At 42.5% G+C, this 27,874-nt stretch overlaps 1 protein-coding gene and 1 long non-coding RNA gene across 2 annotated transcripts; one reads left to right on the top strand and one right to left on the bottom strand.

Moving 5' to 3' along the window:
* The first annotated feature begins 70 nt into the window (after positions 1-70).
* Positions 71-27,874, top strand: adgra3 (adhesion G protein-coupled receptor A3). The gene is made up of 19 exons (XM_044341100.1): positions 71-1,114; positions 8,692-8,763; positions 13,741-13,812; positions 17,757-17,828; positions 17,937-18,008; positions 18,191-18,351; positions 18,987-19,200; positions 19,308-19,472; positions 20,092-20,293; positions 20,497-20,646; positions 21,358-21,516; positions 21,604-21,771; positions 22,002-22,209; positions 22,405-22,613; positions 23,041-23,165; positions 23,399-23,522; positions 24,088-24,233; positions 25,231-25,326; positions 26,074-27,874. The coding sequence occupies exons 1-19, from the start codon at positions 909-911 to the stop codon at positions 27,518-27,520; spliced, it is 4,068 nt and encodes a 1,355-aa protein (XP_044197035.1). The 5' UTR covers positions 71-908; the 3' UTR covers positions 27,521-27,874.
* LOC122973529 lies at positions 1,078-4,527 on the bottom strand. Its single transcript, XR_006400063.1, has 3 exons — positions 4,273-4,527; positions 3,907-3,960; positions 1,078-1,160 (listed from the first exon to the last, which is right to left on the bottom strand). It is a non-coding gene; the product is annotated as an uncharacterized LOC122973529 (long non-coding RNA).

Below are 27,874 nucleotides of genomic sequence, written 5' to 3'. Positions count from 1 at the left end.
TGGAAGACCAAAAATGTATTTGTTTAGGATTTATTTTTCCTTTTTTTTTGAAATGCAGACCGGATATGGTTTGCATTTCATGGGACTTGACGAGAGTGGAGCCTGGGGCAGGATCATGGGAAGAGATAGGACTTCTCTCAATGGAACTTGCTTTGAATACTTTACAAAGACACAGGAGGACTAAAAAAAGAGACAAAACAACCACTTTGGATACTTTTTGTGACGTAATGTCGAGTAATTTGTTTAGTTTTTTTGAAGATTTACACCACACTTTAAGCTGAAAGGGGCTGTTGTTGTCGCTTGCTCCTCTTTTTGTGTGTGTTGGTTTTTTTTTCATGAGTAATTTGTGCCTTTGGAGTGAGAAGGAAAACGTTCCTCGCTGTTGTTGGGTTCAGTCTGAAGCTCAGAGGAAACTTAAGTGAGAGTTCCTGAAGTTAGTGCGGGTTACCCGGGATGACTGCAGCCGCCTCCCGTGGGAAAGACCCTCTGATTTGGACCCACGCTATGGCCAACAAAGAAAACCTCCCAACAACTGGACAAGTTATTTAGCAACCAGCGAGCATACGCAGCTTTTGAATTTTTCGGGATTAGCAGAGTTGGAGGAAATGAACACCTCGCCAGCATGGAAAAGGAATTATAAATGAGTCGTTTGGCAAACAAAGAAGAACAGTCGGACTGAATACCGCCGAGCGAAGGGAAAAGCCTTGCGAGAAATGGAGGAGGAAGGCTCACTTGAGCCAAACAAAATACTGGCAAATGTCTCATTTTTCTCTTTAACAGGGCCCGGCTTTCCGGTCACCTTTTTATAACAAAGCTAACTCCGTATCAACAGCCCGTCTGGCGTTATTAAAACCAATCTATTCTTCTCTTTGCCAAATGCTGCAGTGCTTTTCTAGTCGTGCGTGAAAATGAGGGTGGATGTGTTGCAGTTGTTTGTGATTTTGCTGCTCAGCGGCGGCGGAGGCTCTGCGATATCATCTGATTGCAAATCATATGATGAACGCTCGAAAAGCTCTGGGAAGAGCCTGCCAGCCGATAGGAAAGTGGTGTGCAGCAACATGGGGCTCCATCAGTTGTTACCCCCGGACTCCTTCCCCAACAGGACAGTCACACTGTGAGTATACAGGAGATGCTTTTTAACATTCACTGCACCACTGATTCTATAAACTAATGACAAAAAGCAGTTTTACACTAAAGTTTGGATCTTGGAAGTTTTATTACTCTTTCACAGTACTCTTTTTTCCCAATATTCTCTGCATTGCCTACTTCTAAATTGTAAATTTGTTCTCACTATGTGGACCTGAGCATGTTTTTTTTTTGTCCACCATATTCCTAATTAAAGGGAAAATTCTGAATCAGGTATCCTGTTCCTCTTTCACAAGATAAATGTGGCATGATAAGTAGTTCTCTTAAGCTATACTTGTGTCCTTTCCTTGTCAGCCATACATCACTCTTTCACAGCTGCATACTGTAATGGTGTAAATGTAAACCCTGTGTAACAGTAACCGCCTGTCCGCCTGTAACTGTAGTGATTCACACACACACACAGGAAGATGTTTTGGCTACTCAGTCAGGGCTCACACGCAAGAGCTATTCACTTGTCTTACCACATCTCCAAGGTATTTTAATAGCCTAAATGTAGAGCTGTGAAAAAAAACCTGTTTTTTCCTCTGCCCTGAAATACACACTCTAATTTGGAGTATTTTTATACTGACAACACACCTCAGTAAGCCTAATATTTTACCCCCTTTTGTTTTTTTTAAGAGGACAAGAATTATACTTGTGTATCAGCTATCAGTTTTATTGTTATGTTTGTTTGTCTTTATGTGGCCTTTTACATCCAGAAAGGATGAGACACACAAGTCATTGTGCACAAGTGTATTTCCCTTTATAATCCTGCTCATGGATTGAGGTCATTAGATATTTTTCTGCAGGCCTTTGTGTTATTAGGGTTACTTAATTTCAAGTCAAACCAGATTTAATAAAAGAGCAGTCTTGATGTTGGTTTACCACACAGTGCTTGACAGAACAGAACAAATGACGTGAACAAAAACTCGCAAAAAGAAATTCAAAGCTTGTGCGTCCAGAGCACTTGTGCTTTGTGGTGGTGGTGAGCGATGGGGGGAAATATGAGAATACCAGGGCAGGGTGCAGGACTAGAAAGAAAATAATAGACTCCAAGGAGGGAAAGGAAGGGAGTAGGATTTGCTGGTACATTAGGAGTTAGAAGAGCATTTCTGTATGTTTGCTTCAAAGTAATGTGCATATGATTCACAGTGAATAGATTAAAACATGTGGTTTCCAACATGTCATAGGTTATTAGAGTTTAATATCTACCATTCATGCAGCCATGTTGGTTTGTAATCAATTCAGGACTGTATGGAAATACACTTGTAGATATTTGAAATGTGCTTGAGTAAGGTAATCCAGAAGTGAGAACTGTCTAGTCTTATTTTTGGTCACAGTCATACCATTGTAGCATCGAAATGCAGACGCGGTTTGGAAAATGTAATGGCAAGTGAATGTGTTGAAATGTGAACCTGCCAACCCTCTTTGATTGCATTGCTGTAAGCTGTAGAAAACATGACCACAGTGTCTGTGATATCAATTTTTCTGAGGGAACATTGTTAAGCTTGGAGTTTGGGTTGCTTTTGCAGGCGTTTTGTGAGTTATTGGAGCCAAAAAAAAAACCAACCTGAATTAGGCCAGTGTGGTGAAGCTGAGGTTGGTCAAACACATGGCGACTATTCAACTTGGAATGATAGCCCTGAAGAGATGTTGCAGGTCTTCCTCACTGTCTTCCCATTATGTCTCTTTCAAAATTGATGTATTCTTTTACTTTAAAAGTGTCAAGCAGCCATTAGAAACGCATCATAAGGAACTTCCACATAAGCTTCAACACTTAGCTGTGGTGAGGTGGCTTGTATTTGATGGCTGATGCTGAAATCTCAAATGTTGGAGCTGACCACCACCGCATTATGCTGAAATCAGTCAATGCTAATGACAAAGTAGATGGGATTTATTGTCAAAAATGGTTTAAACTCATAAAAACACATGTACAAATCCGAAATTGTGGCAGCTTTTCTATTCATATCCCTACAACTTTCTTCTCTGTGGGCCATAATCATCCCAGCGCCCTCTCAGATATGTATAGAATTTAAAATATGCCAATCCATTTTATCTATGAACTGTTGTAAAGTCACAGTGAAGTGGCGAGTGGGCCCTCTTCCAGCCCTGCTGTTCTCTATGTCTGTATGTCCAGCGAGCTTGGACCCTGTCATCTCCTTCTGACAGTGATGGATCGGAGGCTGAGTCAGGTTCCTCGTGATTTAGCATTGAGCTTAAGCGCTGCAATATGGAGGATGGCCTCCACAGAAGAAGAAAGATGTAATTAGGGAGCACGGATGCCAAGCTGTACAATTCTCAGGGATCCCTTCCAGGCTGCACTTTTGTATTTGTGGACATTTGTTTTCATCCATTGTAGGAAAAACAACAGATCTGTCCTCCACAAGGGGAACTGGCCAATATAAGTTAGTTGTGATTACAGAACAATTCCATTCATCATACTTATCCCCCTCCTTTTGTACTTAAGATTTCCTGTTTTTCCTCTTCAGGGGTCTGGATTCTAATATGTGCACATTTTAATCCAGGCTTTTCAGAGAACCAAAAAAAAAATCCACAAGCACACATTGAGAATTTTCTGAACGAGTCTTCAGGCTGTGCTGAACTTATTGAACCACTGGGATAATTGGTTTAACTACATGCCAGAAGACTAACCACAAATATGGGCAAGAACAACCAGATCTCTTCCTACCTTGTCTTTTTATTTTAACCATGCCTGTACATGAGCAGTTAAGCACCTATCATTTTTCCAGACTTAGGTAATCGCTGGTAGTATTAGTATACCTTGATATTGAATGCATGTAGTTATCCAGTGCAGTTCAGCTCTTGAATGCCTCCCTGTAGAGAAGAAAAATGAGTGATGCATTCCCCGCGTTTGTGCGCTCCAAATAATACCGCATGCCTAAGTAATCCGAGAGGAAATGACACAAATGTGTTTACAGCTGGCCTGTCCTCCCATGTCAGTGTAGGACCTGGCTAAAATACAAGGGCTTGAATTCAACCTTTGCCTGACACTACAGGATAATTAAGGTTGTGTGAATAGTATGTACGGGTGTGCACATGAGTTTCTATTTCTGTGTACCTGTTTAAGTTTGAGCCTACATACCTGTGCAGACAGGAACTGACTATATTTAAGCTTTCTGTACTCACCCAGCTCATATTTCTTTACAGGGCTTGTTTAGTGTAATCAGGATCCATTCACAGGAGCACCTGGGTTGGACAGTTCAAATAAGCGCACCTGGTTTTGGCTTCCACAGAACAGTGCAGGATTAATGACAGGAAGAAAGCAGGGATTTCCTCCCCTCGCTGCAGGAAAAGCTCGCTCGGTTTGATGACACATCGGAGTGCAGTAAACTGTCGTGTTTCACAGCGGCGCAAACTGGGAGTTAGGGTTACATTCTCATCTGGTTTCCGTGAAACTTCACTCCCCTCAGGTCAGAGCTGTGTAGTAGTTTTCAGATCTTAAAAAAATGATTTCAGATCTTAAAAATGTTAAAGATGATAATAAAGTCAGACACATCAGTTTGGAATGCGTGATCAGTTCTGATGTCAATCATTTCATTCGTTTGTAATCCTCAACGCTACTATATATCATGCCGGGAGCCATTGAAGTGCTTGTTTAACTAGAACACAGGTGCCTGCTGTGCATTCATATCCTAAGAGGATTTGTTTTTGTTACTTTCCGGGCAAGCCATTGGTCTAAAGGAATGTTCCTGCGTTTTTCATAGTAGTTCAGAAGTGTTTGCAGAAGAGAGCGAAAATCTCAAAGGCGGAGGCACTGACAGCTGCGCGTTTAGTCTAGTTCTCAGCCTGTCATTTCACAGACCTGTTGAGCTTTGACTCTGCCAGGTTGCCCCAAGCCTCAGTTAATCCCAGACAAGCAGTTCAGTTTAGTACATAGACATGGGCTAAGTCTGAGCGATGTCTTCTCGTCTGTGTTCATTTACTGCTCATCTGCTTTTATCCTGGTGTTTGCATGGTGGATCATTTTTCCATTCAGCCCAGAGAGCTATAAGTTGGCCTGTTGGATATTTAAAGAGGATATTGGAAGGGCTTTGACTTATGAGAATGAAGGGGTAAAGAGAGCTAGTTTGACTGGTCCCCTTTTCATCTTTCCTTAACACAAATACATTCATTTTACATGACTAAATATTACCCCAGTGTATCTCCTGTAAAGCAAAACCCCTTTTTTCTACTCTTTGGTGCCCTTTTTCTAAATAAACCCAAATAAAAAAACATAAATCTTCATACTTGGATGATTTGTGGAACTAGAAAGTGTTGGATAACCACAAGAATTACCTTGGCGAGCCGCAGCACGTTGACCATTGGACCAGTTCCCTTTTCCACCTGAGCTGAGGTTCATTTTTCCATTCAGTATATTCAGAGTAAGTCACTCTAGACAGGTTTTATGAGCTCAACTGCAGCCTGAAACTTATTTGAAAAGTCCTTAAAGAGTTGCAGCTCTGCGCTCCTGGGAGTTCTTTGTCTTAAAGCCCACTGAGCATAAAGAAAGTGTTGAGAGAGAACCAGTTGGCTTTGTCCTTAAAACGCTATGTGCCTGTGAGGGGCTTGTGTAGTGGTTAGCCATTTTTAGTTCATCTCTGGTTAATGTTGTTGCCTACAGCTAGAATCGTATACTTTTTGAAGGTGTGTTTTCCTAAGTGAAAAAGAACCCGGGCCTACCTTCAAAAGTGTCAAATTTATTCACGCTGAAGGCGAGATGAAATGTAGGCCAATGCATTTTATATTCTTCCCCGTGACTCAGAGTAGAAATTCTGGTTCCAGAGATGGCTTTCCATAAATGTCGTCGAGATTTATAGCATTTGTATCTGGGGACAGGATGTGAGATTTGGTAGGATCCCCCTGCAGCTTGTTCCTGGCTTGAACTCAAGCAGGTCTTATCTATGCATCAAGATAAGGGAGACTCCACTCCTCCATCGTTTGAGGCCCAGCCCAAAGAAATTCCATAGACCTCAGGCCGGAGTTCAGAGACAGACAGTAAGGAAGCAGACCGTCTAGCTACAGACGTCCTGAGGGTGGTGGAGACACTCGCTGTTAAATGGCTGTGATCTCCATACAGATTTGAGGCTTTGACGTATGCAAATAAAGCCTGTATACACACGGATACAATGTCAATATCTCTATTTGCCTAATAGACATGCGTGGCAATTTGTGCAGTTACACAACAGGATGTAACAACTATAGTATACACCCTAATATTCTACTCACACATACAGTACCAGTCAAAAGTTTGGACACACTTTCTTATTCAAGGGAATGGGGAAGGTGTTTCCAAATATTTGACTGGTATATATCTCAACCTGCAGAAAATATTAGTACTTGTTTAATAGGCAGTATTTTGTCTCTCTCACCAACACAGTGGTGTAAAGAAGACCTAGTTTTGCAGCCAAAGCAGTTTCCAACATGCCGAGGTCACACTCCTGTCATGGGGAAGGAGGGAAGGAAAGAGGGAGGGAGGGAGGGAGGGACAGGGCTAGTGAAGGAGGGTAAGCATGCAAAGAAGGGAGGGATGGAAAGAGGGCAAGAAAAAGGGCTCATGACTCTCAGGAGAACTTTCTTTCACCGATTTATTTTGACGACCCGCAGAGTCACGAGGCTAGAAATGTGTATTTATGCAGCTAGACTTGAATGATTCCCAAGACGTGTTGTGTTGAATTCATAATCTACTCTGTAAACCTAATTATACAATTTCTCTGTGAAGATAAAAAGGGCTGTTCGCACTGTATCTAACCTCAAATAACTTCTTCTGTACTCTGGTCAATATTGGGACCATTCTTTTTCTTTTCTAATGTTATTATGATTTGTGACCTGTCATTAAGTAGTTGGTTTATGGTGAAATTGGTTTATGGTGCCATAAAAAAAAAAAGGTTGGTTATCAGACCAGTATTAAACATGACAAATACTACTACTAAACTGTAGCTGCCTTTTGAATTTGTGATAAACTGAAGATTCTACCTTAATTTCTGCATTTCTGAGCCTCCCCAACCTGGTATTTACTGCTACTACCATTCTATCTTAAGGTGTTTTTGAGTTTTATGACCATATCTCAGAAGGCTCAGCATTTCTGTCTATACCATCAGATCATGTGTGCACAGGCAGTGATAGAATTTGCAGTCATGAGCATCACCGTGCTTTAACATCTGCCATTCCAGCACTCAAAAAGCCTGCAAAGGGGTGAAACACAGGAACTGTTTGTGTGAGCGCTCTCCCTGAGAGGCAAGGAGCCAAGCAGCAAATCTCCAATGAGCCTCCGCTGTCCAACCCTGTAATAAAACAACCCCTCTCAACACCCCATAATGACTCCAATCTGGCCCCAGGTTGTGGGTGCCACTAGCATGTCACCCACCACATCCCCTCCCTGCTGGCCAGAAACATATGCTAACCGCCGGTCTCTGCTCGGGGTTTTTCTGCGAGTTCTCAGACCCTTTTGGGAAGAGTTAGAGTAGAAAGACGGGGGGAACTCTCAGGGACACGGGGATAGCAAGTGGAGCTTTACTGTGCAACTTTGTTTGCAGTGAATCAGCTTAAACTATGCACAGGGAATAAACTGGGTAATAAAATCTGGTTTATTAAGCAGGAAGGAAGTAATTAAGCAACTTGGACCTGACGGTTTAAATTTAGATTAAAGGAGTACAGTGTGTAAGGAATACTGATTTATTTATTTGGGTAATTTTTTGCATTGTGTGCACTTGTTGCGTTGTATGGCATTGCATTTAATCTAGTGTTAGTGGTTTATATGACTGATAATTATCTGTACGTAGCACTTTTTTCCTAGGAGTTACACTTTGAGTTTCAATTAAAGGTTTTAATTTTGTGCCACTTAATGGCTACATTTAATATGACCTAAAAGGATGTTATTGTTGCATAAGCATTTACTTAATGTTTGAGGTGTGTGGTGGGGGGGGGGATCTGCAAATGTATCATGATGCTGCTAATCTACAGATGACATTATGATACACCGTACCTGTTTAAAGTCAAAGAGGCTTCACAGAAACATCTCTCTTGATCTCATTTTGCTACCTGACTCAAGAGCATTCAGATGCTGCCAATTTAACATGAAAGAAAACACTTGGCTGAATTTCAACTGGTTTTCCTTCTGATCTCTTCCTGGTGGCAGGGAACATTCTGTGACTGAAAGCTAAGTGTGGCTAGAGGACAAAGAGTGAGACTTAATATTGTTATCTGTCAACAAGTAGCGGTGTGGCAGGGTTCCACTCGTTGAAAAAGACACTCGATTCTTTTGAATTCGCTTCCCCAATTTAATTAACACACATTCCTCGCTGATGTTTTGAGCGTTGAGGTTGGTTTTCTATATAAAAATTGTTGTCACTGCCAAACATTTAATGAAGGCCCATATTAAATTGGACTTAGTGTGATGATTTGACAGAACCTGCTCAGCTGCCAGCACTGTGTAATGGAGTAAATATAAAATTACACACCGTTAATTACACAGCAGACATAAACATGTTAAGATCACTAAAATCAGCTTTACTCGCTCTTTTCTTTTGCTTTGCATTAATATTATTACTTTATTTTTTCCCTCCACAGAATTTTAAACAACAATAAGATTCAAGAACTGAGAAATGGATCCTTCTTTGGATTGTCTACATTGGAAAAATTGTAAGTATATATATTTTTTTCTGCTAGTGATAGAAATGTATCAATGTTTACAGTCAACTCTTGTCTTTGTTACTGTTTTGAACGCATTTTAACATACCTTTTTAAATATATGATTGGATGTACTAATAGAGGAAATAACGTTGGCTTTAAAAAGTCCTTATCATTTACTTGCAAAGCTATTTTCATCCCTGTTGGTGGACTTTACAATGGTAGTACTGTACTTCACGTAAGATCTACAGTACCAGTGCATTAGCAGGACTTATCAATCACTTGTCAAATGAAGCTTTGGCTCGTGGAGTAGGAGGTCTGTACAACACACGTTGGCTTCACGCCAGTGGAACATCCAGGTCATAGAAAACGAGAAGGCATCCGCACAGCACTCTGCCTCAGTTAAGAATATCAGTCTGTGATGGAAGACTGGAGATGGCACTAGAAAAGGCTAATTATAGGTATAGCCCCTAGGGTTGGTTGTTGTCTGCCTGGTGACATACTCAACATACAGCTGAGTATGGCGACCTCTTTGCCGCCCACAAGATAGAGTAATAGTAGTATTTAACACAGGCCGTGTACAGTATTTGGAAGGAGAACCTAATGAGGGAAACTACGATGAAGACGGAAATGAGTTAATAATGACTGGTTAAGACATTTATTGGTATATCCGCGTATGTTCTCTGATTTGTTGAACTACAGAGAGATGCCTCTCATGCCATGTGACTCTGACTTTAGAGATAGGAATGTCATCACCCGTGTTTCCTTCCCACAGAGATTTCAAGAAAATGGCTCTGGGCCCGCACATATGGGCCATGGGTGATTTATCACTGTGGAATGACTTCATGCAGATAAAATAACCAGACCATTAATGGCTGTGCTTTTACCCAAGGCTACAATAACACATGTCTGCATTGATATGGAATTCTAAGGGCATGTTTCCCTTGTTATTCTTCCCCAGTCTGCCTAAAAAGACCAGAAATCTAGAAGGTATATAAGGCCGTACTGTACCGGCCAAGTGTAGTACAAGATATAGATTCAAATACGTTCCCAGATGTCTGATACCACAGATTACGGATGCTTGTTGATTTTAACTTCTTTCCAGACACCCTGTTTTTCTGGGTCATATTAAATAAATGCCAGTTTCATCTCATAAAGGGTGTTGATTCAGTCTTTCAAATTTGGCATGAGGCATCGTTAAACATGCGTGACAAATACAGCATTTAACTGTAATTCTGCTTTGTATGGCCACACTTTCAAAGTTTGACCGCATGCCCGTCTTTGATTTGACTCCCATATTAATAAGACATCCATGCTCTTCTAGATTGTTCAGGGATTTGCAGGCGATGTCCTTGTGGGCTCTTGAATTGGGTCAGATGTTAGTTTTTAAAGCTCAAGCCTAGAGGATAAACAGGAGTCTCTGCTGAATGTGTAAAAAAAAAAAAAAAAAAAAAAAAAAAAAAAGCTTTGATCTTCCTCCACCAAGAAAGCCTTTAAGGCATTTGCGTGCTTTTGTCTGTGAGTGGCCAGCCGATTTGGTTGTAAACTGTGTTCTGCCTGTCGTTGCATCAATCCACAGGCAAGTTTACCTCCAAATGCAGCTCCCATTGTGCCTCAAAGGCCCCACCCCACTCCCGTCCACTCTCAACCAGTGAAGCAAGGATGGCTTGCTTGCTTTGTCATTGTAATGAGGCCAAGCCAAGGCCAGAGGTGTCAGCAATACGATTCCCACACACACACACACACACACACACACACACACTCTGCATGCTGAAGCCTCTCCCCTCTCCAAAATGTTCCTATATACCATCCCTCCCACCTTCCATCACACTCCCCTTCTTTTCTCCTCATACTCTATAAGAGAGAGAGAGAGAAAAAAAACATCCCGCATGAGTCTTTTTGAATACGCCGAGGCTCTCCATCTTGCCTTTCACCCCTCCTTCCTCCTGCCTTCACAGCTTTTTTTCCCTCCCCCCCCCCCCCCCCCACCACCCCCCCTTAGTCCACAAAGAAACTCTCCCTCATTTGGACTGTCGATATCCAGTCGCGAACACTGAGACAGCAGCTGGCCGTGAGTGCCAGAGAGGGGTAGAGAATCGATTACGCCTATCCGGCACTCTGCGTGAAATTGCAAAGTAACTGTGGAGACCGCTGTGTTTGTCGGGGGCCAAAGGTGTCCCTGCTTGGAAATAAGCCACACAGAATCCCCCATTATCACTCTGCTCATAGAAATAGGAGCCAAGCTAGGCAACCGTCACATGCTAATTCCTCACTAAATCCGCTGCTGTGGAGGAATGCTTATTGTGGAAAACAGAGAAAGGATAACAGCTCTAGTGTTGAGTGTTTTCTATAGGACTGATTGTTGTCTATTCAGGAACGGCACAATATGTATGGAAGAGGTATGTAACAAGGTTAATCAAAAATATAAAGTTAGGCTGAGATGGGAAAAAAGAAAGTGTGAAAGGAGTCATATTTCTTATAAACAACAAACTGCTGACAAATCTTAAATTTGCTTTACTAGTGAGATTAAAGCCAGCCTGTAACTCTTTTTTTTTTTTTTTAACAGTCTTCTTTTTACACTTTTTACAAGTTGAATTCTTAACCTATAAAATACACCATCACACTCAGTGGTTTTGTCGCTACAACCTTACTTGGTCTGGTATGACCAGAAACTTGTGGTTGCTAATGTTACCAAACAAACTTTAACCAGATATTGCTGTGTAACTGAAATAAAGTACCAGTCAAAAGTTTAGACACACTTTCTCATTCAAGGGAATGGGAAGGTGTGTCCAAACTTGCATGTTAGTTCACTGATGTAATGTCTCTTTCCCATTTAAGCTGTTATAACACTATGTTTTAGTTTGTTTAACCATTCCAATGGTTTTATCCCAAAAATAAAATAAGAAATGAACACATTGACTCAGTCAGATTGCCAAATAATGTCTTTTAGTTGGCATTATGACTGGAGAATCTTGAAGTGCTACTACATAGATACATAATCTTGCTTTAAGATAAGTTTTACATTGAACACAATTGAGAAGGGCATCTTTTTATGAGTTCTGTAAGGATTATTACCCATTTAAAAAAGGGCCCATCTGTCATCCTGTTGAACCGGAGCCTTATTTAACACCATAAAAACGACGTGGAGCTCTGTTAATCTTAAATGTGTTACATGTGTCTTTTAAAAATGAAGAAGACTGCCTTTGTGCCCCTGCAAAGATTTCAGCAGCTTGCAAAAACCACCCTGCAGTTTGGGGCCAGTTAAAGAAGAGTTCTGGAAAACACTTACGAATACTCAGCCAGCTATTTCAATTTAAGCATGTAGTGAAAACCTGGCATTTCTTTCCTGCAAATAGATTTAAAAGATGCCAGGTCATGTGTGGTCAGTGGTCTCTGGAATCTGAAGTGCAGTTCTGGGTGGTTAAGCACGGGCTGGTTCTCTTTGACTCTCCGTATTTTATCCACAAGTATTCCACTATCAGAACTACAGTGTTCTTATCATTAGCAGTGGTTACTCGCAGGTTTATGTGTGACTGATATTACAACTGTGAAGACTACCTGCAGATATCATTCAGTATAACAACTGGCAATGCTTTAATAAAGGTTTCTGAAGCTATTAAACTAAGCTAGAAAGAGAAAGTGAAGCATTAGAAGAACAAAACGACTTGCACACTTTCATCCAAAGTCACGTAATACATTAAAACTTTAAATTCAGCAAAGACAAATCCCCAATGTCTGGAGAACATAAAACAGTCGTGCTGGACAATATGTCAGCAAATCAGCAGTATTCATAGTGGCATTGTTTTCTGTTCTGCTAATTTCGTGACTCGCACATATGAGCAGTGAGTCAAACCGGAGCAGGAGAGCTTTTCGTTTGACTCATCAGTCTGTTGCATTCTGGACTCAGGAGTCAGGAGAGGTGGGCTGATAGTGTGTGTGTCCTGCTCTCTGTGACCTGTAACAACTCCGAGCAAAGTTTACACGAAAGCGGATTAGCTTCAGCAACAAGCAAATTAGTAGACTCGACCGTTTTTGGACCCGGTACACACTCTAAAAACTGGCTCTCTAACTGGCTATCATAGTGTTTTTGATTTCTTTATCCTGCCTTCTCATTTTTCTCTCAACACTCCCGCACAGGGAAGCCAGTTCTTGTAGCTCACATCAAAAGCTTTAACAAGCAATAGATTTTTTTGTCTATGACTTATCTGTGGCCACCTACCCACCTTCAGATGACAGCTCTTTGACATCAAACAGGCCGAGTTACCCAGAGGCCCTTTGTGTGGGTTCAGGTGGTGACTAGAAAGCCTCCTGAACCTCCACTGTAATGAGTGACTAGGCAGTGCCAGCACAGGTGAGCACTGCAGGAATTCTGTGACCGCAAGCCTTTGAATCTCAGGGAGGGAGTTCTGAGGGCGGGGGGGGGGGCAACCTGACCCTTAAAAAGCCCTTTAAGGGACAGGTTGTCAGTGTGTTGTAATGATGGGTGGGTGAGCTTGGTGGAGGTCTGGTTGTTCCAACTGGATAAAAAAGAAATGTCTACTGTGTATATTAAAACCTCATTATTATAGGTTGCAGTGATTGTGAATCATTAGGTTACATGGATGGTAATGCAAGTCCTTACTTGCCCCTTTTGCTTGCCATGATGCTAATGCTCACATACTGAAATGTTAAAAGATGGCACTGTAGCCTAGTGGATTTCTATAAACTGGAATATTCAAGGTCCAGTCTGCACACAGTAATGAACCCCTATCTGCTCACATCTCATAACTTTTACCCGCTAATTGTGAGTCGCTCCGGATGAAAAAGGTCAGCAGAATGTTAGAGAACTTTTTAAAGAAGGGAAAATGGCAAAAAAAAAAAATTGTCAACTAATGCAAAGCAAGAATCTTAGCCTGTATATCCTGTTACATTTAGTTTTGTTGCAGCAGTGATTTCTCTTAACGTAAAATTCTTTTCTTATGTTTTTTTTTTTTTTTTTTTTTCTAACAGGGACCTGCGGAGTAACATGATCAGTCGTATCGAACCAGGATCGTTCCTTGGATTGCCGGCGCTCAAAAGACTGTGAGTAGTGGTTCTGCAGCTTCACTGTTTCTTTACTGTGGTTTCTGCAAGTGTCTGTATACATTTACCCTTCCCCTTTACTGAGGTGTATTGCAACCAAAACATCCAAATTTCATCTTTCTGTTAGTAGCAGGCCAGTTTCGAGTGCTTGCTCTAATTCATTTATCATGTTAGAATAGTGGTTCATGAATGGTGTGAGTGAAGAGATGCCTTTTTGTTTAAATTTGTGATTTTGAATTTGAAATGTGGTTCAAGCCGTTTTCTTCTGGTATTTTAAATTGGTTGAACTTTTGTGCTTTTGTAAAAATAAATCACAGATCCAAAGCACTTACAACTTCCTTTACAGTCAGTGTTGTGTTTGGCATGTGCAGTCTATATGTGTAAGTTCTATATATAATAGGGTTTTGGACTATTTTAAAGCTTTCAGCAATGACTCTTGATTGCGTATATTGTGCTCGCAGCAGCTGTTGTTTTTTATCTATATTTGCAATGTGCTGTGCGTGTTCCAGCAGGTCTAGTGTGTATCCAGTGTCCATGAGGGAGTATGGTCAAGCAGTAGTCTATTCCTACTGCCTTGTTTTGTCTGGCCTCGTGCCAGAGACCACTGCAGACAGCGTGAGGCCTTCTATACTTTCACACACTCACAAAAAAAAAAAAAAAAGAGGGCGAGAGCGGGGATATAAAAAGCGTCTGTGTGTGGGGGGTGTCTATGAATATCACGTAAAGATAATTTTGATACGCAGAAAATAGACGCATCTAGTTAGGAATACATCTGGGATATGTGGTGCGTGTGTGGGAGGTCAGAGACTGCGTATGTCAGTGTATAGTTGTGTGTGTTTTCTCTTTGAATATGAGAGCGAGAGCAAGAACACAGCACGAATTGGAATCATCCGACAGTACCCGCACGCTGCCAACACAAACTTGAGCTTGGCTGCTGCTGCTGCTGCTGCAGTGCAATAAGAGCAAGACAGGAAAGCAGTCAGCTCCTTGGCTCACACCCCGCCTCATATCCCCCTCCCGCGTGTTGCATATTCATACCACACTCAGATGGACTCACGCCTGCCTATATGTCTTCTGCATATTAACGTCTTTACCCCCCCCCCAACGCAAGATAGTCAGAAAAAAAAAAAAAAAGCTCCCCTTATCGCAGAGTGATCCGCAACCGCACGTGGAAATGCATGTTCCAGAGTAGAGTTTGGTTTCGCCTCAGGGTAACAAAGTTTAATTGGCCCCACCACTCGTCTGAGTTAATTTCAAAGGGTGGTAGTCGCTCAGTCGACTGCGAAAGGGAGGGGAGAAAAGAGAAGAAGAGCGGAGGAGACGATGAAGTAGTGCTGGACCCTGGGAATGTAAACACAGAAGCCCTACATCAAGGTTTGGCATCTGCAGCTACACATCCACCCTACTTTTTTTCTTCAGTTTTAGGAAAACTGGAGTGGAGTTAATTGGCAGCAAGGAATACATAAAAATCCTTTTTTTTTCCCCCTTGTGATATTATACAACATACCTTTGGGCACAGAATCCTCCTACCTTTCTCTCTGTCCTTCTCTGACTCCCTTCTAAACAGTATCGCCCCCATTATTGCCTAATTAGATTTCCTCTCACTTCGAGACGTGCCATTTGGAGGGCCTATTTATCTAATCTGTTTTGTCACAGAGCGGTGACGGGGACATTTTTAAAAAAAAGACGGCTGCACACGTTTGGATAAACAGCGTCCAACACATCAGACATTAGCGTTATTGATGAATTGGCAAACAGCTTTTGTGTCAACACAGTTTAGGGAAAGTTGTATCTGTAAGTTATTTTGCATGCAAAGGCTACTCGAGCCAACGTATTTACACTTTTGCACATATGTACATATTGATCACATCAGGGTTCCCAAACAGCGGTCAAAATAGAAGCAGAAGAGGCCGAGATATCCCTGACTTTTAGTGCCTCTTAAATTTCCACTTCTTCACTGCAAACTTAGAGTTTTTAATGCAGGCTCTCTGATTTATTTTAAGCTTTGAACCTACATTGATCCTGATGAAATCACTATAACGTCATCAGGATTATTTTCTATTCCCAATTTCCACACTTTCAGACACACTGTTGCAAGCAAACATCCTCTCTCTGACACTGTACAGCACACACAGACCCATATGGATTCCTCTCGCCTCAACCCCCTTTTTACTCCGCATTCCACCGACAGCTGAACAGCCCCCTACTCGAGCCTAATCACATCGGGCTATTTTTATTTCTACTCCCCCGTATCGTTCACAGCAACTGAACCGCTGCACCGAAAACAGTCCTCCACGCTGTTAATTTGCTACATGCCTGTGGCCGAATGGTGTGATGATGCGTCTTCGGTTATGAATACTAGTCCGCCGAGCCTAAGAGGAAAAAACAGAATGACAGTTGAGACATTTAGGTCCATAGCAAGAGAAATCAGTCATATGTGGGTTTTTGCTTTGTTTGTGATAAATGATGTTACATGTTAGCACAGTGCCTAGTGATAAAATGAATGAAAGTAATAACAGTATTCATCATCTTGTCTTAACTCTTCTATCTCTTCTTCTATTACTGTAACTTGAGTATTTGAATCCAGGCGATAAAGTGAGATGAAAGTCTGCCTTCATCTAGGGAAGCCCACCCCTCCCACCCCTCCCTCCTCTTCTACTGTGTTATCCTTCCCCTGACACACAATGCTCGCACAAATTGACAAGCCTGCGAAAGACGCCTTTTTTCTTCTCTTCCAAGTGGAACTAATAACCTCACACAGTAAAATTCCCCAGCTGGTACCTTAAGGACCAACACCAATAATTACATAAATGCTCGGATGTTAGCATACGCCTGACAGTCATTTTCCAGGTATCACCGTGTCAGTGTTGCGTTCCTCGAGCACCTCAGGATACAGTTTAGCTGGCGGGATGAAGTAATGATCCGCCTTTTCTTCCCTGCTCTAGTTTCTTTTACTTAGCACCTTTCAGTGATTGGATAACTCACAGAGGAATATGTATCAGAGCTGCTGTCAAGGTGCTTTGACTTTGAACCTTAGTCACTGTGACTGGTTGCTTCAAATGTTATCTCTCTGGGAATTTAAATTTATTACGTTATCATGCTCATTTTGATTGTCAGATAGTGACCTTGTTTGATAACTTATCAAATCTATTTAGGTTAGTAAGTGGACCTTGAGCGAAGGGGTTTTTTTTGTTTGTTTTATTGTAATTTTTTATCATTCTTGGCCTTGGAGAACTTTGACAATAGCCTGTGGAAAAGTCATGTCAATGTATATCAGCAGACAGGGGGAGTACAGTTGATCTAGAACCTCCTCTTTGCAGCCGTTTCTAAATGTTTGCACACTGGCTGTAATTCACAAGAGGCCGGATCAGTTAGACGGCGGAACAGTCTGCGATTCCTCCCGAAAAGGCGTCAGGAGTCTCAGACACTTCCATCTGATGTTTGCCAGAGACGTCATGTCAGGTCACATCCAGAGGAGAAACACACACTTTTGACGTGTTTGACATTAATCACAGGCGATTAATCACCTCCCAGTGTGTTACTCTGCCTTTGATGTGTAGGTTCCCCCTGGAGGCCCACACAGACATTATCTGAAATCACCTTGAAAGTTGTAAACCTGTCAGCTGAAATTTTTGGGCTCTTTGCCTCAACCTGCCTCTGTTAAACTTGGCTTTTGAAAAAAAAAAAAAAAACAACAACCCTACTTTTCTTTTCTTTTTTTTCCTTTTTTTTTTCCTCTCTGCGTCTTAAACATTTCCCCGTTTTCCCATTTTTCTCATGAGGCGATCACATTTTTCATGGCTTTCCTTGTTGTAAAACATTCCCAGCCCTAATTCAGCTGGCTAATTGTCGGTCTTTTAGACCACTGTGGCTGTCACGTTGAATTATTTCTGAAATATGGAAGAAATAAACCAGAAACTTCTTTTTTTCTGCGTTCGTTACAGAGACTTGTCCAACAACAGCATCGGCTGTCTCAACGTCGACATCTTCAAGGGCCTCACGAGTCTGATCAGACTGTAAGTTATTAGTGTTTTATATTGTGTGATAAAATAAGCATCAGTATACTCATAAGTTTATAATCTACTGGGAGAAATGATCGTTTATTTTTTTTAAAATCTTTTCAGAAACCTTTCAGGGAACATGTTCTCTTCATTGGCTCAGGGGACTTTTGACAGCCTGGCGTCTCTGAAGTCACTGTAAGTATGATGACCAGTCAGCATGTTGCTATGCACTGAAATAACAGGCAAGCCGAAGTAAATTATGACAACAAAAATAGTTTTTTTTCCATCAGAGAAACACCTGTTTGTCACTCCAATATGATATCTGCTTGTGACCCATCCCTTAACCCACCATCCTCTGTGTTTCTATATGTCTCCAGGGAGTTCCAGACACCTTACCTGCTATGTGACTGCAACCTTCTGTGGCTGCTGCGTTGGATCAAAGAAAAGGGCATTGTGGTCAAGAACACCAAGTGCTCCTACCCCCAGTCCCTCCAGGGCCAGCTCATCACCTCCATCAGGCCGGAGCTCCTCACCTGTGGTAGACACACACACACACACACCTAAACAATTAAAAAAAAAAAAAAAAAAACTGCATACATAAGCACAGAAATCTCAAATGCTGTAACACAAGCATCTTTGCAGTTAACTTTATTCTCAGAGCAGCAGTAGTTCTAACACTTAAAAATCATTCATCACTTCGGCGACACTATCTGATGCGTCGTTTGTTCCGTCGCTGACGTTTTGAAAGCTTGAAATAAGTCATGTTAAGCAGATTGTATAGTCTAAACGGCACACTGTCTCTTTAATTTCTCTGTTTTGCTATCAGTGAGGCCGGTGTTTGGGGAACAGGGGCTTGTGCAATGACACGGGATATAAGAGAAGGGCTGCCCGGGCCAGTGCTGCCTTTGTTTGTACTTGCTCATGTCTTATCAGTTTGGCACTCATCACAGTGGGGGATTATGAAATACATGGCACAGATCTAGCAGGAGCCGGTGGCCTGACATGAATGACAAATAGCACTTAAGTAGCCTCAATTCAAGGCACTGTTGAAGTTTCTTTGTGTCCAGAAAAGTGCTGAGAGTGATACAAAAAGGTAAAATGTAAATATTGAAAACAACAAATTATTTTACTGCAATTATCTGACTCTACTGTTTTCTGTCTGGTTCCCCTTAGATGCACCGCTTGAGCTGCCCTCCTTCAAGCTGACTCCATCCCAGCGTCAGGTCGTCTTCAAGGGGGACAGCCTGCCTTTCCAGTGTCAGGCTTCCTTTGTAGCGGAGGACATGCAGGTGCTGTGGTACCAGAACGGCCGTATGGTCAAGCCAGACGCCGCCCAAGGCATCTTCATCGAGAAACGCATGGTGCAGAACTGCTCCCTGATCGCGAGGTATCACCACTTACATTCACGCTTATGAGAGCTTATGTAGGGTCAATCTTATCGGTGAGACAGAGTGAAATGAAAACACTTTCTTCTTCATGTTTTCTTTCCATCAGCGCTTTGACAATCTCAAACATCCAGCCCGGTTTTACTGGGAACTGGGAGTGCCGGGTCAGGACGAGCAGGGGCAACACCACAAGGACCGTCCACATCGTGGTGTTGGAGAGTTCAGCCAAGTACTGCGCTCCCGAACGTGTCTCTAACAACAAGGGAGAGTTCAGGTTAGTGCACATCATGCATAACCAGACACAGCTGCTCACTTCACACCAGTGGAATGCATGATCTCTGCTATCTACAAAATATATAAAATGGTTGTCAGATTAAACCAATAACACATTTTTGGGCTACCACACAGTTCCAACCATTTCACCCAATAATTTCTATAATCAGCTTATCCTTCTACCTAAAAGTGGCACACTAAGCAATTTAGAAAAACAAATTACATCAGCAAACAGCACTGCATGTTTATTCATAAATAGTAAACAGTGGTTTTAACTCTTAAAATATTTCTGACCTTCTCATTTGCCATATACTTTAAGGTGAACATAGATTTGTGCTTGGAAAGTGAATATATTTTATAAGTATGAACCAATATTTGAATGTGTGATGAAATGTTTTCCGGCTGTGACGCCGTAGCTATTTTGTTTAGCAAGCACCGCCACCTTGTGGTCAAATAAGGGCACTACCGAGCAGTGTCACAGCGTCGAACAGGGTGATGTTACTGCTCCACACACATTACGGCTCACATGACACAAAGTCAGGAGGAAATAAGGACATCGCATGTGTCAGCTAATCAGGAACGGAAACAGCTGGATTGTGATTTATTCGGTTGCTTTCCAGGTGGCCGCGTACCCTGGCAGGGATCAGAGCGTACCTCCCCTGCAACAGACTGCCATCAAGCGCAGGCACCTACTCAGGCAGCTCCGGGGAAGAGCAGCAGGCATGGCGCTACTGTGATCGCGAGGGACTGTGGGCGGAGGAAGATTACTCCCGCTGCCACTTCCAAAAAGATGTCACTAGATTTCTCTATGTCATCAACCAGGTGTGTGTCTGGTGGGGCGGCTTGTAATTTTTCTGACTTTGAAGCTTATTTATTTATTGTCCTTCCCTTTTGCTGTGAGAATTTCAGTTACTCCTTTACTCCTTTGCCTTATCCTTTCGCTCTACTTTGATCAGAGAAGTCAGTGTCTTTAGCTGCATATCTGACCATTCAAGCCTAATTTTCTCTCCGTATCTTTCTGCCAGATGCCTCTGAATGAGAGCAATGTGGTGGCCAGTGCTCGTCGCCTCTTGGTCTACACAATCGATGCTGCCAACTTCTCAGACAAGATGGACATTATCTTTGTGGCCGAGATGATTGAGAAGTTTGGCAAGTTTGTCGAGAAGTTTAAAGATGTAAGTGCTGTCGTGGCAGCAGTTATTTGTCCACATTTCCAACCCCACATCAAACAAAGCATTTATTTATATAGTGTTTAAGTAAGAATCTGAATGAAAACAATAGCTTAACAAACCGTCTTTTAACCTTTTTAATGTCATAGTATACAAGCTTAAGCTCAGAGCAGAATGTGATGCACGCGTTTGACATATTACCACATTCAAGGACAAATAGATTAATGCTCAACAGCTGTTCGTTGTCACTTCGTTTAATGAGAAAGGATGTCTTGTCATGACTTTCAGCACAGCTGCAGGCCAACAAGAAAAGTTTTTAAAGTAACGCGGCACCTAACATGTTGTAAGCGCTGTAAGCAAGGAGCACTAGACTTTTAAAGCATATCAAAGTTTAATATGATGACAGCATGCATGAAAGGCTTTTCTAACAGTCTCTCAGCTACAACAAGAGTCATGTCAAGCATCTCCTTCAAGCGTCTGTTTAAAACACTGAGTGAACACGTTCATATTTTATGTTGTAAGTCATACTTATGTTTTCACTCCAGTAATTGAGAAAATGAGCTGTTGGGCTGCTGCTATATGTAGTAAGTCGATGTTTGTGGGCGACAGAAGTGAGAATTATGATGATTTGTTTTTCCCCCAAGGCACTACTACTGAATTTCACATCTGTATTTTTTTTCATCTGCACATGTTTCACTGGTGTCTCTTGTCTCCTAGCTGGGTGAGGTGATGGTGAGCATGGCCAGTAATTTGATGCTGGCTGACGAGAGGGTGTTGTGGATGGCTCAGCGCGAGGCCATGGCCTGCTCCCGCATCATCGCCAGCCTTCAGAAGATCGCTGTCCACCGTCTCGCCACAGCGCAGGCCTTCTCCCTGGTTAGTCCTGTTAACAACACTGTGTCACATTGCTCTATTTTTTTTTTCTAAAGAAGTCAAATTTTACCATTCCTGTTCTCCTCTCAGACTTCCCCCAACATAGCACTGGAGGCCCACGCCGTCAGGGCCAACGACTGGAACGGCATGACCTGCATGCTGTTCCAGAGGCCCAGTCCCGAGCGCACGCCCGGCCAGGACCGCCAGCTCACCTTCAAATGCAACACTACCAGCTCTTTCTCCAGCATCCTTCACAAGGTCAGCTCCTAGCAGGGATAATTACATTTTGTCGGCAGTGTCTTGTGGTCAAGGTTTTATTGTGTTCTTTTGTTCTGATTGCATCTTGTAAGCACATACTTGAGGTCAATTCATCAACCTTAAAAAAAAAAAAAAAATCCATTAATGCTTAAGATGATCATAACAAGATATGTATTGTAAAAAATCTATCATAGTTAGATTCTTACTTCATTGTCTTTTTATCCCTGTAGAGCACCATAGTGGAGGCGTCTCTGCAGCTTCCTCAGTCTATCTTTACTCAGTCTGCACTCCCCGGGCAGGTGGACGACACGGTCTACAAGCTCCACCTACTGGGCTTCCGCAATGGCAAGTTTTTTCCCTCCACCGGCAACTCCTCTCAACTGGCTGATGGAGGGAAGAGGAGGAGTGTGGCCACCCCTGTCATCATGGCCATGATAGGTTAGTCTTAATGTTTTGGTATAGTCATAAGTGTTTGAATATGATTTTGAGAAATCTGAGAATATTGTCAAACGTAAATGATGCGTTAAGCAAAGGAAACTTGACAGCACAACAAGAACTAAATAAGCATTCATCTCAATTAGGACACAAAACTCGTATTTATATATTCTTATAACCTTATGTCTGTGTTATCAGACGGCATGTCCCTGCGTGTCCTGCGGACCCCCGTTAACATCACCCTGAGGCGGTTTGCCCGCGGCTCGGACGCCGTGTCCGCCTGCTGGAACTTCAGCCTGGTGGGAGGCCAGGGAGGATGGCAGAGCGACGGCTGCCGCATCCTGGGCCATCACGACAACTTCACCACCATATCCTGCAACTCTCTCGGCAACTACGGCCTGCTCATGGTGGGAATTGTAGTCGGGTTATTCTTCTTTATGATCATGTTTATTGCATGGCGCAGAAATGTTTGGCTGCTAGAAAGGTGATGTTTTTCTAGTGATCAGCAGCAGTTAGGATGCAATAAGTGTTGACCTCCAGTGTCATATTTTGCTCACAACCCAAAGATATTCAGTTTACATCACAGAAGACTAAAGAAACCAGAAAATATTCACATTTGACAAGCTGAAACCAGAGAATAAAAAAAAAAAATCTTAAAGCAATTGATTTATTAAGTAAGTAAATTAAGATTATTCCATCGATTGAATAATTGATTAACCGACTAATCGCTGTAGCTCTGTCTATAAGCATTATAACTCATGGGTGGTGACATATAATGACATGGCATAAAAATATTATTTTAACTGTGGATTTGTTATCTCGTTTCTCTTATAGGACCTCAGCAGTGTGGAGTATTTTTCTCCCAGCATCCAGCCCCTGCATCCAGTCATCTATGCCACCACTATCATACTTCTCCTGTGCCTGCTCACTATCATTATCAGCTACATCTACCACCACAGGTAAGAGAGGTTTTTTTTCGCACTGAAAGCAAAATGGAAGCACATAGTTCAAAGGAATATAGTAATGGCTAGATAGCATAATAGCATTGGAATCACGAGGCTAATGCATTTAATAATAATGTTGTTTTTTTTTTACATTGTCTCTACCTCCTCGGCCATCATATTCTCACTACACTGCATAACAGTTTCTTTTAAATATCTTTGCTAATTCTGTGACGTGTTTCTGACTTCAGGTCTGTCCGTGTCAGCCGTAAGTGTTGGCACATGTTGGTCAACCTCTGCTTCCACATCTCCCTCACCTGCGGGGTCTTCGTAGGTGGCATCAATCAGACGCGCCACGCAAGTGTCTGCCAAGCAGTGAGTATACACCTCCACACACTTCCAACACTCCCGCTGTGCAGCAGTTAAAATTGAACAAGTGCTTTAGATGTTTTCTAGGGAAAAAAAAGTTGAAAAAGTTGCCTTTGGGTAAGTTTACTCAGCTTGTAAAACTTGTAGAAACACAGTAAAAGATACAGAGAAAGATACAGTGAATTGTTTCCATTGCTTTAGGCAGTCTTACACCTCTGCTCATGGTGTGTTGTACTGAGACACATTACTTAATCATTTTTCACCTCACAAAGTACCTGGATGAAAAATTTTGGCAGATAACTGATTTATTTATTTAACCCCCTCTGGCATAAAGCTATATCTCAAAAGGTGATTTTTCAACTCAGGCTGATGATCATGACATACTCAATACGAAATTGCTCAAGGATCATCATGCCATTTAAAAGACTCCCATGTAGTGCATTCCATCATTTTTATTTTTATTGGTGAAACTTGATTTAACACAACAGGTTGCATTCAATCATTCTGATGTAGGAGATTGATTGCGTTTCTTTTTTTTTTTTTGCTCTGATGAATGTGCAATCTCTTCCAGGTGGGTATTTTGCTGCACTATTCAACTCTGGCAACAGCTCTGTGGGTGGGTGTGACCGCACGCAACATTTACAAGCAAGTGACACGCAAAGCCAAACGCTACGAAGAGCTGGACGAGCCGCCGCCACCGCCACGGCCTATGTTGAGGTATGACAATGAAGCTCTCAAAGTATAAGTCAGTCTGTTATAAAACCAGTACATGTAGGATTTTTGCATTTTGACAAATGACAGTTCTAATGTTGTTAAAGGAATAGTTCAACATTTTGAGAAATACACTTATTGACTTTGTTGCAGAGAGTTAGATAGGAAGTCTGCAGAGGCAAACAAACACAACACCAGAATTTAATCCGGGCAAATAAGGCAACTATATGACATGTCTATTTTCTTTTCATTAGTTGCAACATATTGTAGCTGTTTGTACGGCTGCAACTAACAATTATTTTCATTATCGATTAATCTGACGATTTTTTTTCTCAATTAATCGATTAGTTGTTCGGTCCAGGAAATGGTGAAAAATATCGATCACTGTGACTTTGAAGTGACGTCTTCAAACGCAGAAGCCGGAATGAAAGAATTTGGACAAAAATTACTCAAAATGATAAATAATCAATTATCAAAATAGTTGGCAATTAATTTAACAGTTGGCAACTAATCGTTTAATATTTGCAGCTCTATCCGTCTGGAAGCATGGAAGTACAATTTAAATCTATACCAGGGTTTGTAATGTCAGTATAAACTGTTGCATTGAAAAATAGGAGCATATTTCTATAGTGAGTGATGCCTTGTCTTATACATACCCTCCTCTTTTTTTTTATCTTGAAGATCAGACGAGACAAAGCAAGGAAAGGATTTTTACTTTTACTTTTAACTTGATCTATTTTACACAAACAGTGCGTCTAGTGCAGCAAAACATTATATGTAATAAAATAAGTGTTTTGATCTTTACATGTTTGTAATTTAGATTTTTAGATATGACTTGATGTATGTCATTTGGCTTTCTCTGGTTATAAGTGGTGTTGGGGAGATTGCCACATGGTGTCAGTGTAGAGGCCTTATATACCATTGGACTTGTGTGCAGTTTATGCGCACTGTCACATCCTACAAAGATTAAAGCAGAACCATTTTTGTATGTTCTCTCCAAAAGGTTCTACTTAATTGGCGGAGGGATACCCATCATTGTCTGTGGCATCACTGCAGCAGCTAACATCAAAAACTACGGCAGCCGGACCAATGCACCATAGTAAGTAGTCCCTGAATGGAAAGCTATTAAAGTTCCTGTGCCTCAGTGTGTGTGTGTGTGTGTGTGTGTGTGTGTGTGCGTGCTCATGGAAATGCTGCGTCATCCTATCTGGACAACAGCTTTTAATAAGGACGCATCCAAGGCTTCATCTTTTACATTCTGTCTTCAGGAGGAATTGGCTTGTTATTGACTGGCCAGACTGCGTTGCTTTGGTAAATAATGGATATTTTTATGAGAGTAGGAAAAGTTTATTCCCTGAAGTTCTGATTATAGAGGCCTGTTAATGGTATGTGCATCCAAGCAACAAGCAACCGCTGCCAGTTTACAGCGAGCACCCCGAATCCGCCCCCCCCCCCACCCTCTCTCTCTCTACAGCAGCAGCTGTTTAGATTGCATTGTGGCTAACTAATTGAGAAATCTGGACCCATATCTCTCTGAAGTCTTTGGAGTTTAATTAATTTCTTGCAAGCAAGACAAATCCAGCCTGTGTTATTAAATACAATGGGACAGTTATTGTAAAAATTGGGCGCAAAAGTTTTTCAAAGACTCATTTAAGTTTGTGAAGTAAATAGTGATGGTGATAGATTAAGATGAGAAGATGAGGTATTCTTTTAATGAGCTGAATTTTCCTGCTAGGAGGTGCGATATGATGTAGGTTACTCTTAAAGAATGTTAAAAGCTACATCCTTATCTTGCATGAAATGTAAGAATTTGATTAATTGGTTTGTCTGTCTGTTCTCTTTCTAGTTGCTGGATGGCATGGGAGCCCAGTATTGGGGCTTTTTATGGCCCGGTGGGATTCATCCTCTTTGTGAACTGCATGTACTTCCTCAGCATCCTGCTCCAGTTGCGTCGCCACCCTGAGCGCCGTTACGAGCTGAAGGAGCCGACCGAAGAGCAGCAGCATCTGGCTTCAGCCAACAGCGAGGCCGGGCCAGATGGTCCCAGCAGCCACTGCCATCCCCTCACTCTCCAGCTCCAGCCGCACGAGGCCTCTTCCTCCATAGTGTCAGCTCCCCACGCTGTGCCCCTGTCAGCTCTGGAGAATGAACATACCTTCGCTGCTCAGCTGATGGGCGCGGCAGGGGCGTTAGGATTGTATGTAGCCCTCTGGGTGTTTGGAGCCATGGCGGTATCACAGGACCACCCATTTGACTTAGCTTTCACCTGCCTGTATGGTGTGGCTGCACTGGCACTCGGGGCGTTCATATTGGCACATCACTGTGTCAACAGGCAGGACATGAGGCGCTATTGGTCCCAGGCTTGTTGCTCCGGGAGACGAGCCTACTCCGCACAGGAGGATGTCCTTCTGCCTCAGCCAGGCGTGGCAATGACATCCACAGCAGGATCCACTAACAAGGCAGATGGGGAGTCAGCAAAATGCGGCCACAGCAGTGCAGACTCTTCCTACACAAATAAGAGCGCCCCAAGCATGCGTAACTCCGCCCACGGCAGCAAGCTGACCAATCTGCACGCAGAGGCAGCTCAGTGCAAGTCTGTCTCAGCACCGGTGACCGCTAACGGTGCCGCCGTTTTGGACAACAGCCTTACTGAGCATTCAGTAGACAATGAAATTAAAATGCACGTAGCACCAGTTGAGGTGCAGTTCCGCCCGATGAACAACATTAACAATCCCGCAGCTGCCACTAACGGACACGCGAGCAGGCATCACAAAAACAGAGCACGAGCGCACCGGGCAAGCCGGTTAACCGTGTTGCGAGAGTACGCCTACGACGTGCCCACCAGCGTGGACGGCAGCGTTCAGGGCGCCCCCCACAGGCGGCACCACCATTACGATATAGCAGCACGCAATAGCCGACGGGCCGCTTACATGGCCTACAGAGAGAGGCATCAGAGCCAGCTGCAGCAGGACAGCAGCGACAGCGCAAGCCTACCGCGGCGCTCTCGCTACGCAGACAAGGGAGGTGGCAGCAGTGTGGGGAATGGGACGGTGGCAAGTGTGGAGACTGAGCAGGAGGCTACCGCTGGGGCGTCTAGCTCAAGTAAAGACTCCGGTCCTGTAAAGCCGCCCAGCAGCACAGAACTAGAATCCCAACCTAAGTCATATGGGCTCAACCTCATCACTCAGAACGGTGGCACACTGAAAGAAAATGGACAACCTGTGCCTTTAATTAACTCAGAGAGTGCAGCCAGTATAAAGACCGGCTTGTGGAAACATGAAACTACTGTGTAGCGACAGTTTCCGTCCCAAAGACTGCATAGTGATATGCTCTCGCCTTCAAACTGTGAAATGTCTTTTTTTTGTTGTTGTTGTTTTTGGATTGTACATTTTTTTTTGGAAAGATTCTTTTGAAAATGATAATTGGAAAATTTACCCACATAACTACCACTGAACTGTCTTTGTAGATATGTTTTTGTAAATGGTCTATTTTTATAACTTTTAATCCCAACTCCTTTATTCCAATTGAGAGTTCTGTACATGAAACTGCATGGTCTGAGCTGTGGCCCTGTTCATACCTTGAGGGGCTTTTTTTCCAATTTTCTAGTTTGTCCCAACAATAATAATAATAAAAAAAGTTCCATTTAA

Source organism: Thunnus albacares, chromosome 22 (genome assembly GCF_914725855.1).
Source record: "Thunnus albacares chromosome 22, fThuAlb1.1, whole genome shotgun sequence".
In the NCBI taxonomy this organism is placed as follows: domain Eukaryota; kingdom Metazoa; phylum Chordata; class Actinopteri; order Scombriformes; family Scombridae; genus Thunnus; species Thunnus albacares.
This window is presented reverse-complemented; position numbering and strand designations above follow the sequence as displayed.